Source organism: Spermophilus citellus (genome assembly GCF_964194105.1).
Source record: "Spermophilus citellus genome assembly, chromosome: 12".
Lineage (NCBI taxonomy): Eukaryota > Metazoa > Chordata > Mammalia > Rodentia > Sciuridae > Spermophilus > Spermophilus citellus.
The window spans coordinates 80,841,549-80,858,151 of record NC_138198.1 but is presented as its reverse complement, the minus strand read 5'-3'; the positions used below and the strand labels follow the sequence as shown (position 1 = coordinate 80,858,151).

Sequence of the window (16,603 nt, the reverse complement as noted above, 5' to 3'; positions counted from 1 at the left end):
ATTTTAAAAGCTACAAGAGAAAGGAAGCAGATTACATTTAGGGGTAAACCAATCAGGATAACAGCTGATCTTTCAACACAGACTCTGAAAGCTAGAAGATCCTAGAATAACATATTTCAAATGCTGAAAGAAAATGGGTTCCAACCAAGAATCGTGTATCCAGTGAAATTAAGCTTCAGGATGGAAGATGAGATTAAAACCTTCCACGATAAACAAAAGTTAAAAGAATTTGCAGCTAGAAAACCAGCTCTCCAAAACATCCTTGGCAAAACATTTCAGGAAGAGGAAATGAAAAATAACAATGAAAACCAACAGCGGGAGGTAGCACAGTAAAGGGAAAAAATAATCAAAAAGGAAAAACAAATCATGTTAAGTAACATAAATAAACAAATATGGCTGAAAGTACAAACCATATCTCAATAGTAACCCTAAATGTTAATGGCTTAAACTTGCCAATCAAGAGAAACAGACTAGTAGAATGGATCAAAAAGAAAAAAGATCCAACAATATGCTGCCTACAGGAGATGCATTTGATAGGAAAAGACATACATAGACTGAAGGTGAAAGTTTGGGAAAAATCATATCACTCATATGAACCTCGGAAACAAGCAGGAGTGTCCATACTCATATCAAATAAAATAGACTTCAAGCCAAAGTTAATCAAAAGGGATAAAGAAGGACACTACATACTGCTCAAGGGAACCACACACCAACAAGACATAACAATCATAAATATATACGCCCAAACAATGGGGCAGCTATGTTCATCAAACAAACTCTTCTCAAGTTCAAGAGTCAAATAGACCACCATACAATAATTATGGGAGACTTCAACACACCTCTCTCACCACTGGACAGATCTTCCAAACAAAAGTTGAATAGAGAAACTATAGAACTCAATAATACAATTAACAACCTAGACGTAATTGACATATATAGAATATACCACTCAACATCAAGCAGTTACACTTTTTTTCTCAGCAGCACATGGATCCTTCTCAAAAATAGACCATATATTATGTCACAGGGCAACTCTTAGAAATTATAAAGGAGTAGAAATAATACCATGCATCCTATCTGATCATAATGGAATGAAACTGGAAATCAATGATAAAAGAAGGAAGGAAAAATCCTGCATCACTTGGAGAATGAATAATATGTTACTGAATGATCAATGGATTACAGAAGACATCAAGGAAGAAATTAAAAAATTCTTAGAGATAAATAAAAACACAGACACAACATATCGGAATCTATGGGACACAATGAAAGCAGTTCTAAGAGGAAAATTTATTGCTTGGAGTTCATTCCTTAAAAAAAGAAAAAAACCAACAAATAAATGATCTCATACTTCATCTCAAAACCGTAGAAAAAGAAGAGCAAAACAATAGCAAAAGTAGTAGAAGGCAAGAAATAAGTAAAATCAGAGTTGAAATCAACGAAATTGAAACAAAAGAAACAATTATAAAAGTTGACAAAACTAAAAGTTAGTTCTTTGAAAAAATAAATAAGATCGACAGACCCTTAGCCATGCTAACAAAGAGAAGAAGAGAGAAAACTCAAATTACTAGCATATGGGATGAAAAAGGCAATATCACAACAGACACTACAGAAATACAGAAGATAATTAGAAATTATTTTGAATCCTTATACTCAAGTGAAATAGAAGATAGTGAAGGCATCGATGAATTTCTTAAGTCATATGATCTGCCCAGATTGAGTCAGGAGGATACACACAACCTAAACAGACCAATATCAATTGAGGAAATAGAAGAAGCCATCAAAAGACTACCAACTAAGAAAAGCCCAGGACTGGATGGGTATACAGCAGAGTTTTACAAAACCTTCAAAGAAGAACTAATACCAATACTTTTCAAGCTATTTCAGGAAATAGAAAAAGCAGGAGAACTTCCAAATTCTTTCTACGAGGCCAACATCACCTTGATTCCTGAACCAGACAAAGATACTTCAAAGAAAGAAAACTACAGACCAATATCTCTGATGAACCTAGATGCAAAAATCCTCAATAAAATTCTGGCAATTCAGATACAGAAACACATCAAAAAAATTGTGCACGATGATCAAGTAGGATTCATCCCTGGGATGCAAGGATGGTTCAATATACGGAAATCAATAAATGTAATTCACCACATCAATAGACTTAAAGATAAGAACCATGTGATCATCTCGATAGATGCAGAAAAAGCATTCAACAAAGTACAGCATCCCTTTATGTTCAAAACATTAGAAGAATAGGGATAACAGGAACTTTCCTTGACATTGTAAAAGCTATCTATGCTAAGCCTCAGGCTAGCATCATTCTGAATGGAGGAAAATTGAAGGCATTCCCTCTAAAATCTGGAACAAGACCCTCTATCACCACTTCTGTTCAACATAGTTCTTGAAACACTGGCCAGAGCAATTAGACAGACAAAAGAAATTAAAGGCATAAAAATAGGAAAAGAAGAACTTAAATTATCACTATTTGCAGATGACATGATTCTATACCTAGCAGACCCAAAAGGGTCTACAAAGAAACTACTAGAGCTAATAAATGAATTCAGCAAAGTGGCAGGATATAAAATCAACACGCATAAATCAAAAGCATTCCTGTATATCAGTGACAAATCTTCTGAAATGGAAATGAGGACAACCACCCCATTCACAATATCCTCAAAAAAAAAATACTTGGGAATCAACCTAACAAAAGAGGTGAAAGATTATTAAAATGAAAACTACAGAACCCTAAAGAGCTAAATAGAAGAAGATCTTAGAAGATGGAAAAATATACCTTGTTCATGGATAGGCAGAACTAACATCATCAAAATGGCGATATTACCAAAAGCTCTCTATAGGTTTAATGCAATGCCAATCAAAATCCCAAAGGCATTTCTTATAGAAATAGATAAAGCAATCATGAAATTCATATGGAAAAACAAAAGACCCAGAATAGCAAAAGCAATTCTAAGCAGGAAGAGTGAATCTGGAGGTATAGCAATACCAGACTTCAAACTATACTACAGAGCAATAGTAACAAAACCAGCATGGTACTGGTACCAAAACAGGCGGGTGGACCAATGGTACAGAATAGAGGACACAGAGACCAATCCACAAAATTACAACTATCTTATATTTGACAAAGTGGCTAAAAGCATGCAATGGAGGAAGGATAGCATCTTCAACAAATGGTGCTGGGAAAACTGGAAATCCATATGCAACAAAATGAAACTGAATCCCTTTCTCTCACCATGCACAAAAGTTAACTCAAAATGGATCAAGGAGCTTGATATCAAATCAGAAACTCTGCGTCTAATAGAAGAAAAGTTGGCTCCAATCTACATATTGTGGGGTCGGGCTCAAAATTCCTTAATAGGACACCCATAGCACAAGAGTTAAAAACAAGAATCAACAAATGGGACTTACTCAAACTAAAACGTTTTTCTAAGCAAGAGAAACAATAAGAGAGGTAAATAGGGAGCCTACATCATGGGAACAAATTTTTACTCCTCACACTTCAGATAGAGCCCTAATATCCAGAGTATACAAAGAACTCAAAAAATTAGACAATAAGACAACAAATAACCCAATGAACAAGTGGGCCAAGGACCTGAACAGACACTTCTCAGAGGAGGACATACAATCAATCAACAAGTACATGAAAAAATGCTCACCATCTCTAGCAGTCAGAGAAATGCAAATCAAAACCACCCTAAGATACCATCTCACTCCAGTAAGATTGGCAGCCATTATGAAGTCAAACAACAACAAGTGCTGGCGAGGATGTGGGGAAAAGGGTACACTTGTACATTGCTGGTGGGAATGCAAATTGCTGAGGCCAATTTGGAAAGCAGTATGGAGATTCCTTGGAAAACTGGGAATGGAACCACCATTTGACCCAGCTATTCCCCTTCTTAGACTATTCCCTAAATACCTTAAAAGAGCGTACTATAGGGATACTGCTACATCGATGTTCATAGCAGTACAATTCACAATAGCTAGACTGTGTTACCAACCCAGATGCCCTTCAATAGATGAATGTAAAAAAAAAAATGTGGCATTTATACACAATGGAGTATTACTCTGCACTAAAAAATTACAAAATCATGGAATTTGCAGGGAAATGGATGGCATTAGAGCAGATTATGCTAAGTGAAGCTAGCCAATTCCTAAAAAACAAATGCCAAATGTCTTCTTTGATACAAGGAGATCAACTAAGAACCGAGCAGGGATGAAGAGCATGAGAAGAAGATTAACATTAAACAGGGATGAGAGGTGGGAGGGAAAGGTAGAGAGAAGGGAAATTGCATGGAAATGGAAGGAGACCCTCAGGGTTATACAAAATTACATATAAGAGGAAGTGAGGGGAAAGGGAAAAAAAAACAAGGAAGAGAAATGAATTATAGTAGATGGGGTAGAGACAGAAGATGGGAGGGGAGGGGAGGGGGGATAGTAGAGGATAGGAAAGGCAACAGAATACAACAGACACTAGTATGACAGTATGTAAAAACGTGGATGTGTAACCGATGTGATTCTGCAATCTGTATATGGGGTAAAAATGGGAGTTCCTAACCCACTTGAATCAAATGTATGACATATGATATGTCAAGAGCTTTGTAATGTTTTGAACAACTAATAATAAAAAAAATTTAAAAAAAGAAAAAAAATGAACCAAGACAGCTGCAGTCAGATCAAGCTAGATCTTTACAAATGGTATAGCTGAAAGTAATCAGAAGGTGAAATGGGGGGATAAAAGGGCTCAAAGGGGTTTGGTTGTGGCTCAGTGGTAGAGCACTTGCCTAGCATGTGTCAGGCACTAGGTTCGATCCTCAGCACCACATTAAAAAAATAATAAAATAAAGGTATTGTGTCCAACTACAACTAAAAAATAAATAATAAAAAAGAATTCTTTATTTAGGTTATATCTTTGCTAATCAGTGATCTTTGAAATGAGAGAGTATCTGGAAAAGTCTAGCACATGGAAATGTCAATATTCCATTTTTTTGGTGTGTGACAAACAGTTACTTTAAGAAGACAGGGAACTCCACTTAGTAGAAACTAAACTTTTTATCTTGGCACTCAGGCTCTCTGTAATTACATTCATCTTACCCACACTGTCTTATCTGTTGACACAGTTCCACACATAGGTCCTCTGCCTTGTGTGTCCTCTGCCCCTCTTCTTAGTCTTCTTCCTAGGTCAATATGCAGTGTTATTACATATTTTAATATTTTTTTCTACATTTTCTGATGCACTATAACATCCTGGAATGTAGGGTCCATGAATAATCAATGAATAACTAATGATTTAATGAATTTGATTGCTTTGGAATTTTGCATTTTCTGTATTTCTCTAGATCTCTCCTACCTCCAGCTGCCTTACACTCACTTCAGTTTCTTTCTTCTCTAAATTCCTGTCACTAATGCCCTTAATCCATTCATGCAGCAAATATGTAGATTGCTTACCCCATGCAGGATCTGTTCCAGGCCTAGGGGACATAGAGATGAACAAGATATATCCAAGTCACTGTCCTGATATGAAGCAGATAATAGACAGCAATCTAATTATAATTATTAAAGTACTTCAGAGCACAATATGATCCTGAATTATCTAACTGAATCGTCAAATATTTCTGAAGAAGATGCAAAGAAGTATTTCACAGTTTAAATGGAAGGATTAAAATATAACTGTTGGGCTGGGATTGTGGCTTAGTGGCAGAACACTTGCCTAGCACGGGTGAGGCACTGGGTTCGATCCTCAGCACCATATAAAAAAAATAAACTAATAACATTTGAAAAAAATTTTTAAAATATATAACTTATTGCTGGACACATAGCACACACTTTTAAAAAAAATATTTGTTTTCATTTATAGAGGGACACAATATCTTTATTTTATTTTTATGTGGTGCTGGGGATCGAACTCAGTGCCTCATGCATGGCAGCAAATGCTCTACCTCTGAGCCACAATCCCAACCCAGCACACACTTTTAATCCCACGTAATCCCACATTTTTGTAATCTCAAGAGGCTGAAGCAAGTTCAAGGCCAGCCTTAAAAATTTAGCAAGACCCTGTCTTAAAATAAAAGATTAAAATGCATATATATGTATATATTTACTATGTACACACATTAAAACATTAAGTATTAAATGCTAAGGATATTACCTATTGCCAGGCAAGGTGGTGCATGCCTGTAATCCCTCCAGCTACTCATGAGGCTGAGGCAGGAGGTTAAGTGGGCTAGGTAGGGTAGAGTGCTTGCCTAGCATATGCTAATACATGGGATCAATGGAAAGTAAAAAAAAAAAAGTAATATTAAGTGTTAAAAGTTATTAAATATTAAAAGATAGAAGGCAATTAAATGTTATCTCAATTCCTTGAAATCTAGGATTTCAGAAATTCAAATTTTGTTTGTTTTTTTCTGATGCTGGGGATCAACCAGACCCTTGTGTATGTTAGGACATCATGCTCTACAAAGTAACTAAACATTGCATTCAAGCTGCAGTTGCTTAAAGAGGCAGAAAAAAACTTTCCGGTTTGTAAGACACATATATTAAAGACACGAGATGTGAGTAAGTGGAGAAAAATTTAGTAGACCTTCCAAGGTAGGAGCGAGGAGCAAAAAAGAGAAGGCAGGCACAGTACTGTCAATTCTTGGTGTCTGAGTAGAACAGGTTCCAGGAATTCCTCCAGACAACAAACTCTTCCTGTGCTCAAACCCCTTATATAAAAGGAAACAGTATTTGTACAGAATCTATTCACATCCTCCCATGTAGTTCAAATCATCTCTAGATTACTTATTATACTTAATACAATGTCAATGTTATGTAAAGAGTTGTTATACTGTATTATTTAGGGAATAATGTCCAGGAAAAAAGTCTCTACATGGTCAGTGCAGTCACAATTTTAAAAAAAAGATTTGATCTGTGGTTGGCTATATATATATATATATATATATATATATATATATATATATGCATATGGCATCTGTGAATACAGAGGACTGACTGTATACTCAAACATCATGCAATTTATTTTGTTTGTTTTGTAGCACTGGGTATTGAAACCAGAGCCTTATGCATTCTAGGCAAGCACTCTACCATTAAGGTACATCCCTGACCCTTTCTAAACTATTTTGAGACAGGATCTGTTTAAATTGCCCAGGCTGGCCTTGAACTTTCAATCCTCTGGCTCCAGCCTCCTGAACCCCTCCTGGGATTACAGGTATGTGCTGTCATGTCTGATTCAAACATTATTAATTTTAATTGAAATAGTAAATGGAGGAAAATATTAAGCATAAGGCAGAACAGTTTGTGTCCAATTGTGAAGATTTTTGTTTTAAAAGAAAAATTTTAATAAGAAACTGTAGGAATTGAACTTAATCTGGAAGGTAAATAGGTAAAAATACAAGTGCATCGGTTATTCTGTTCTGAGTCAACTGTACTTGGTCATTATTCGTTTTTAAAAATTTTTTTAGTTGTAGATGGATACAATACCTTTATCGAACCCAGTGCCTTACACATGCTAGACGAGCACTCTACCACTGAGCCACAACCCCAATCCCTGGTCCATTATTTTTGACATAACATGCACTTTAAATCTTACAACCCTGATTCATAGACATTATCATATTCATTTTATAGCTGAGAAAACAAAACAAAGAATTTTGTTAATTGTTTTAGAAAAAAATTATAAGCTTGAAGATTATTCACAAAAGAAACCAACATTTGCATAGCAGAAACTGTTGGTTTTCTACCAAAATGAACTACTGTCTCCTTCCTGTATAATAATAGGGTTTAAGCTTGTGTGCTATGTCTTATTAGAAACTATACTTCCCAGGCTTCCATGTAGCTAAGCATGGCCATATAACCGTTTTCACCAATGAAATGTGAATGGAAATAACTTGTAAACATTGCTGTAGTTCTTCTTGCTTAAAAGGAAATTGCTCTCTTGTATTTTCCCCCCTTTTATTTCTTCTTTCTGTGAGCTGAAACCTGGATGTGCCTGCAACCATCTTCCACCAAGAAGGAAAAGACAAGACCCTTAACACATTGCTATTCAAAAGGGTCATTTTTGGACTATGAATATTAGTGTCTCTTGAGAGCTCATTAGTATTTTAAACTACCCAACACCTGTGGAAAGAGAATCTGCATTTTAACAAGATCCCAGGTGATTTGAGCTTATATTCAACTTGGAGACACCCTTCTGCAGCAGGTAGTGGAGCCGCTTTATGGGTAGAAAGTATGATGGTCTATAAACAACCTTGCCTTTGCTCTCCCCTGACTCCTCCATAACCTTCTAGCTTCTTTAAGTAATTAAATATTGAGGCCTCTTTATCATACCAGCATACATCCACTTTATATAATCTGCATCATCTGTTGACCCCAAAATAGATTTTGCATCAATTTTATGAAATACTTATGAACATATTTTTTAAAAGAAAGTATTGTTCTAGGCCATCTCCCTCTCCCCCCTTCATGTATATACGTGTGTATATATGTATACACACAAATATTGAGGATCCTAAATTATTTAAGGCTGGGCTTTTTTTTCCTAGAAAGACATAACTTAATAGACAGCAACATCAGAACATTAGAATGATACATGATAAAAAAAAGTATAGTGGATGTTTACTATTTTTATTTATGATCGTCTCTAGTAGACAGAATAATACTTCTGAAAATACACCCATGTCCTAATCTCTTGAACCTGTGAATGTTACCTTCCAAAGAGACTTGGTGATGTGGTTAAGATGAGAAGATTATCTTGGATTATCCAGGTGGGACCGATGTAATTACAAGGGACCTTATAAAGAGAGAGGCAGTGGTCAGAGAAGTAACTGCTGAAGTTGGAGAGATGCCATTGCAGGGACAGAGACGGGAGTTGAAGATATAGACAGCTTCTGGAGTCTGGAGAAGGTAAGGGACAGATTCTCTAGAGCCTCCAGAAAGGCTATAGACTCAACCCATTAAGGTTAAGACCATTCTTGGATGTCTCTTCACCAAAGCTGTAGGATGATAAATCTGTACTGTTTTAAGCCACTAAGTTTATGGTAGCTGGTTATATTAGCCAGGGAAAATTAATACATGGCCTTTTTTTTCTTCTCTATTTGAATAGTCCATGCCCCATCCCTCAATGTGTCTGGATGGGAGACTGAGCCTGAAATTCCTTTCATTATAGGCTTAGAGGGTAAGGGAACATTGGCCAATTACATATTCTTTCTCAGGGCACAATGTTGAGGGAGTGATATAAACACAAGATTAGAAAAGTTCCAGGGTGACTGGAATGGGCAGGCTATTTGTATGACATGATCTGCCTTTGCTCCCTGCTGTCCAACTCTCTTGATTCCTAATCCATTTTTCTGTGCTGCTTCCCTGGTTTTCTTGTTGATGATGTTATCTACCCTATATTATTTTCGTTCGTGTGTGTGTGTGTGTGTGTGTGTGTGTGTGTGTGTGTGAATGTATGTTGCTGGGATTGAATGTACAGTGCTCTACCACCAAGTACATTCCCAACCCTTTAAAAAATTTTTTTAAGTTGTAGATGGACACAATACTTGTATTTTTATGTGGTGTTGAAGATCAAACCCTGGGCCTCACAAGTGCCAGGCAAGTGCTCTACCACCGAGCTATAACCCCAGCCCTCTTTTAAAAAATTTGAGACAGGGTCTTGCTAAAATAACCAAGGCTGGCCTTGAACTTGTGATTCTTCTGCCTCAGCCTCTTGAGTGGCTGAGATCACAGGTGTATGCTATCGTGCTGGGCTGCTACACTATATTATACCAACCAATTATCTAGTTTCTCCTGTTTCCAGTCAGGTGCTCCAATTAAGGAAAAAAGTTATGGAGCTAATATGTGCATGTTTTAACATTCCTATACATACTTTGTTCTATTAGGACAAGACCTTTGTTTAATTCATTTTGCACCCATAACTTCTATTTTACATGTCCGGGTCACTACATGCTAGTTGAATAAAAGAAAAAAATAGCTAATAATGTAAGACTATTTCATAGGCAGGAAGGGGCAATCATGGGAGTAGGCTTCAAGTTTTATCTGAAAGATTTAGCAATAAACAGAGACTTTAAAGTTGGACAGAATTTCTTTTAGCAAGATGAGCACAGGGTATTCTAATCAATAAACCACAGGTAGTTAGTTCACTATATATTTTAATAGCCTTGTTTATTTATTCATAAACATGCTTGTTGAGATCTTACCAATATATTCATTATTTAAAGAAGTCCACCTTACAAAGAGGAGTCTATCCATTAAATATAGGTAGAACAGGGCTTATTGCTGTCATCTACAACCCTCTCTGACACAGTGGAAGGCTAATTCTGCAAATTTCCTTTTTTTTTGGTACCAGGGATTGAACCGAGAGGGGCTTAACCACTGAGCCACATCCCCAGCCCTTTTTTAATTTTTTATTTTGATACAGTGTCTTGCTAAGTTCCTTAGGGCCTTACTAAATTGCTGAGGCTGGCCTGGAACTAGCTATCCTCCTGCCTTAGCCTCTTAACCCCCTGGGATTACAGGCATACATCAAGGCACTTAGCTCTGCAAATTTCCTTTTATGCTCCCTTTCAGTTGCTAGAATGGTTTCACAGCTCCTATCTATTTTAAATTTAGCTCAACAGATCACCAGAGAGGCTGGAAGAAGTTAGCTATACCAAAGGAGACATTGTGGTGCTGAAAACAAACTTGATCTAGAAGGTCATATATAGAAAAACTAAGCTTAAAGTGAAGCCAGAATTAGACAAGCAATCTGTATAGATAGGTAAATCAAGTCAGGTTGGATCAAGGAGGCCAATTTGAGTGAGGTCAGAAAATTGGAGAGGGATTGAAATGCTAATGCCTTCAGCGCCCTTCCTCTACCCTTATCCAGATAACCTGCCCCTGCTCCAACCAGTTGCTATGATAACCTGTCCAAGGGATTGTCCCTCCTCACCTGCCAAGATCATGCCACCTTGGCCCCTCTGGCCCATTTGCTTCTCACCTTTTGGTGATCTCACTGAGCATCTCCTGGGCAGGAAAGAGACAGATAAGGGAAGAGAGCAGGAGAACAAAGGAAGCCTAAGACATATAAAAAGGCAGGTCACCCTCACTTCTTGAGATACCAGGATACCAGCCATGGCCCTCTACTCCCTCCCAGGAGAAGTCTATGTTACCCCTTTTAAATAAACCCTGCTTTATATGTTTGCCTCAGTGTGCTTCTCTAATGTTATAATTCAACATGTGAGGAAGCAGGACTTGTCACGGGTAATGGGTGGTATCAAAAGTATGTTGCTTTCATATCCAATTCTCATAGCATCAAATAATGCCCAAGTACCTAACAGCCAAGATTCATGTTTATAATGATGAGGAAAACCACATTGAGAAGTGTGATCAGAGTTACTAAGGGAACATTTGGGTGCAATGGGAGTGCAGTTTAGAGAATGATTTTGCACTTGCACCCTTACATCTTTAGGTCTCCCTATCAACTTCAACAAGAGGCAGCAAAGACTTTTCCATAAATGACCTATGCATTATATATTCCACGTCATTCCCCACAACCTTAGGGGCTAAATCCCGGGACCCCTACTGCTGAGCTCCATCCCTAGCCCTTTTCATTTTTATTTTGAGACAGTCACTCCCTAAGTTGCCCAGGCTGGCCTTGAACTTACATTCTCCTGCTTTAGCCTCCTGAGTAGCTGGGATTACAGGTGTGCACCACCACTCCAGACATATGCACTGTTTTTAAAGATCTATTTTAGAGAACTATATTACCAGACATTTGCAAAACAGGCAATAAAGCTACCCATAGCCCGCTTCTGTAACCATGCCCTACGAAACCCCTTGCAAGTCTTTACTGTTATAATAACAACTATACATTATCTAATAAGTGATATAATAGTTATCATTTATTTCATACTGTGCTAAGTACCTTCTTTACATAACCTAATTTAATCTCCAAAACAATCAGAATGTAGACACTATCATTTCCATTATATAGATAAACTAAGGCTCAGAGTCCTACAGCTAGTAAGAGCTGGGATTTAGAATAAGTCCTTGTATGATCACTAATTTTATGTAGGTACAATCACGATGCTCAACACATTTTAATCCCCTTAATAAATGTGACATAGAGCAAGGCCCCTCAACTCCCAGTTCCCTAGCTGGGTACGTGAAAAACAAAAAGTCTCTGGTTGCAATGACCCACCATTTTTGAAAACAGGGAAAAGTCACTTTTGGAAATCAGACAGCCAGGGGTAAGGCAGGTTCTCATTCAACCCGCGGGGCAGGCGGGGCCTCGTGGACCACGCGGTCAGTCAGCCCGAGTGGGCGTCCAGTACGCAGGCGCGCACCTGTTCCGGGGGCTGGGGCCCGTGTGCCCACGGCCCGCCCCTGCCTCGCTCCGCCCGTCCGTCCGTCTCCCGCCTCCGCCCGGCTCCAGCCACCCTGCAGGCTCCGCCCCTGTCCTCTCTGCCGCGTCTCCTCCCTGCAGTCTCTCTCTGTGGGCGAACTGCGTGCTGCTGCGTCATCGCTAGTGGCCGGTTTGAATGAGACTCGTCGCACCCGAGCCGCCACCACCGTGCTTGCACCTGGGCCGCCTCCACAAGCTTCTTCTGGTCCCTTTCCCTGTGCGGTCTTTGCCAGGACCAGCCTTCCTACGCCACCACCTCCCTGCGCACCCCAGCCATGCCACTGTACTCCGGTGAGCTCCCTCCTCGCCTCTTATCTCACTCTCGGGGCGGACGCTTAGGCCTCCACGTAGGCCTAGCCTGCAGAGGCGGGCGCGGGGCATGGACTGGGGGAGCGCAAGGGTGGGGTGCGCTGGGTGGCTGCAGAGCGGGGACGACCCTGGCACCTTCCCCTCCCTGTTGCGACGGAGACTTGCCACGCGTGGGAGCCGCCTGCTGGGTGGGATGGGAGCCGGAGTAGAGATGGGGAAGCTGCTCCGAGTCATGACTCTGCAGAATAGTTTGTCGCTGTCCTAGTGTGCTGTGGAAGGTGAGGGTGTGTCCTGGGGTGCCAGGGACCAGGCTGCAGGTGCAGTGCTAGTCCTTTGGGCTTCTTGGTGGCAGCTGCGGAAGGAAGTGGGGAAAGAGGGTAGGGATGGAGGGACTCAGGGGTGTTAAGAGTGGCCTTCATCCTCCTTGGGGTTGATAGCTGCCCTTTGCTGCCTTTTGGCTCAGCTGCCCCCTTTATGCCCATTTCAGTTCTGTTCCGAGGCAGATTGAAAAACCTGTGTATTTACTTATTCGTTTTCGTTTCATCATATATTGTATTGGACTTCTGTAACCAAAGTGTTGTGTTAGCTTTGAGAGGTAGACGAATGTAAATATCCGCCAGCGTTTTTTAAAAATATATATTTATTTTCTAGCTTTAGGTGGACACAACATCTTTATTTTTATGTGGTGCTGACGATCGAACCCAGCGCCCCACGCATGCCAGAGGAGCGCTACTACTTGAGCCATATTCCTAGCCCTCCGCCCTCGTTTTTGTTTGGCATTTGACAGGACTGGTTTGCTCTATGGCTGCCTAACATGTTGACCAGGAATCACATTTTTACTTACTTAATGGACCTACTGTTTTCCAGTCTTATTCAAAATGGCACCTAACATGTGTATAATGGCCCTAATTAGGTATGGATATGTGATTTATTGACTGTCCCTTACCCGACTGTGTCATATTTCCTTTAAAGTTCAGGATTTTCAGTGAATCAAGAGTACTGTTTAATCTCTAGCTGGATTCTTGATGGTCTAGAATTTTGAATCCAAGCTTTAATAATAATTACCCAACCCTTTTCTAAAGCCACAGCTTGAAATATCCTATCTTGAAATGGGATATGCAGTATTAAATTGAGGGGGCATTAATTAAATAATGGTTGATAAAGAAGGCTACCTACTAACACATTGGTAGGTTTATAAACATACAACAAAACCAATCTTTCTCTTTATTCCTGCAAAAAATGCCACAATAGATTCTAACTTAAAAATTTAGTTCTGTGTTAAATATTTAATCAGATCTTTTTCTCATTCCCAACATGTAGGTATTGAAGTAAATTTCAAAGGTCCCTTCCATTGACATCTCTATGTTGAGAGTCTGTATTTTCAAGATCAGCAAAAAGCCTTATATTAAAATGAAGAGAACATTTTAAGTACCATTCCTTAAGTTTTACTATCTAGATTCTTAAATGATTAAAGATAAGTACGATAAAGATTATTGAACACCCAATGTAAGCTGGATTTTTTTTTTTTTTTTTTTTTTTTTGTACCCAGGGATTGAACCCAGGGGCACTCAAACACTGAGCCACATCCCCAAACCTTTTTTAAAAAAAATTTATTTAGAGACAGGGTTTCATTAAGTTGGTTAGGACCTTTCTAAGTTTAAAATATATATATATATATATATATATATATATATATATATATATATATATATAAATTTAGTTTTAGGTGGACACAATATCTTTATTTTCTTTTATGTGGTGCTGAGGATCGAACCCAGTGCCTCACACATGCCAGGCGAGCTCGCTACCACTTGAGACACATCCCGAGCCCCCTTTCTAAGTTTTTGAGGTTGGCTTCTGAGCTGCTGGGATTACAGGCATGGGCCACAGTGCCACGCCATGTGAGCTGGGGTTTTATATGCTTTGCCTTGTTTTAATCTTTAACATAATCCTGTGTTACTGGTATGATTTCCATTTTTGGATAAGCAAAAAGTTTAAGAAGGCCATCCATGGCTGGTGACACAGCTAAATAAATTTTAAATAGGTTTCTCTGGTTGGTCCCTCTCTATCTCAACTGTCTCTCAACTAGGCAAGCACTCTACCATTGAGCTAAATCTTCAGCATTTTTTTTTTCCTGGCCTGGCCTGGAACTTGAGATCCTCTTGCCTCAGCTGATACAGGCATGTGCTGTAGGACTGGCAATTTCTAATATTATTTTGATTTAATCTTATATCATCTTTAGCTTGGCTTATTTTTATACCCTCCCTCCTCGCCAACTGAACCCAGGGCTAGGGAAGTGTTCCACTACTAAACTACGTCCCCAGCCCTTTCTTTGGAGACAGAGTCTTGCTAAATTACCTGGTCTGGCCTCAAACTTGAATCCTTCTGCCTCAGCTTCCCAAGTATCTTGGGATTATAGGCATGTACCACTGCACCTGACTGTATGTTTCTTAATTTTTTTTTTTTCTGTTGTTAGGGAACAAACCCAGAGCCCAGAACATCCTAAGCAGGCTCTCCAATTCTGAGCTACATCTCTAGCCCCTTATTATTGTATTTCTATTTTCTTAGTGATTACAGTTATACCACCTGCAAATTGATTTTACCTGCTACTGCTAAAGTAATCCAATACTATTCAAAACCAGACCAAGATATCCTTTATGAAAGTCTTTCAGGGATTACACATAGCCTACAACATAGAACTCACATGTGTGTTCTAGTTTGACTTACATATCTTCCTGACTTGATCCTTAGTCAGCTTCAGTTTGATTTGCTATTTCCCCTTTACTTTGGGGATTTTTTACATTTTGGAAAGCATGCTCTATGCTATTGAATATTTATCTCATCTTTTTTTTAATGTTTATTTTTTAGTTTTAAGTGGACACAATATCTTTATTTTTTTTATGTGGTGCTGAGAATCAAACCCAGTGCCTCACGCATGCTAGGTGAGCGCGCTACCACTTGAGCCACATCCCTAGCCCCTATATCATCTTTTAGCAAAACTTTTTTATTCTTTGGCTAGCTCTGAATTTTTTTCTGATGGCCAGCCAGTTATGGTGGCATATACCTGTATCCCAGAGACTCTGGATGCTAGGCAGGAGGATCATGAGTTCAAAGTCAGCCTTAGCAACTTATCAAGGCTGGGGATGTGGCTCAGTGGTTAAGTGCCCCTGGGTTCAATCCCCAGTAACAAAAAAAACAACAAAAACAAAACAAAAAAAATAGTTGATGGTCATAATTCCAAAGTTAGCAGTTCCTATAAAAAATCCTTTCTTGTTCATGAAGCATTCCTCTGTATTCCATACCTTTATAATATATAATAACATTATTGTGTAATTTATATAGTAAGTATATATAGGTTCTGTGCTTGTCAATTAAAGTGAGTGCTTGATATAGTCAACAAACTGATGATAGAACTGGAAGCAGGTTTTCAAATTCTGATTTCAGAAGTTTGAAATCAAGAGAACTATTAGTTGTGAGATTCTCATTTTTAAAGATATAAAATTTTCAATGGAAACAATGTGTATCCTTTAGTTTATTATTACTTGTTTTAAAAGTTAGCTGTTTTATGAGGCTGACCAAGAGATATATATATTTTAGTTATGTCTTTATTTTACTTTATGTGGTGCTGAGGATTGAACCCTGACCAAGATATTTTTATTGGAGTAAAATATATGTAACAAAATTTACCATCTTAACTGGCTGTTGCCCTTCTCTGACAGCTTCCTGAGTTGCCAAGACTACAGGCATCAGCCACAGCACCCAGCAACTATCTTAACTGTTTTTTTATGAATAGTTTGATATCACTAAGTATATTCACATTTTTCCACAACCATCATTATTGTCTCTCTCTAGAAATTTTATATTCTAAAAGTGAAACTCCCCATTTCTTCTTACCCTACT

General features: G+C 38.6%; 1 protein-coding gene across 2 annotated transcripts in view; it reads left to right on the top strand.

The window, feature by feature from the left end:
* Positions 1–12,434: 12,434 nt before the first annotated feature.
* Positions 12,435–16,603, top strand: part of USP14 (ubiquitin specific peptidase 14) — a 36,268-nt gene continuing 32,099 nt past the window's right edge. The window contains exon 1 of one of the 2 annotated variants that reach the window (XM_081263166.1): positions 12,435–12,685. In XM_081263166.1, the coding sequence (XP_081119292.1) occupies positions 12,670–12,685 (16 nt within the window). In that variant the 5' untranslated portion in view covers positions 12,435–12,669. The remainder of the gene's footprint in view (positions 12,686–16,603) is intronic. The other variant, XM_081263165.1, reaches the window with a different exon arrangement.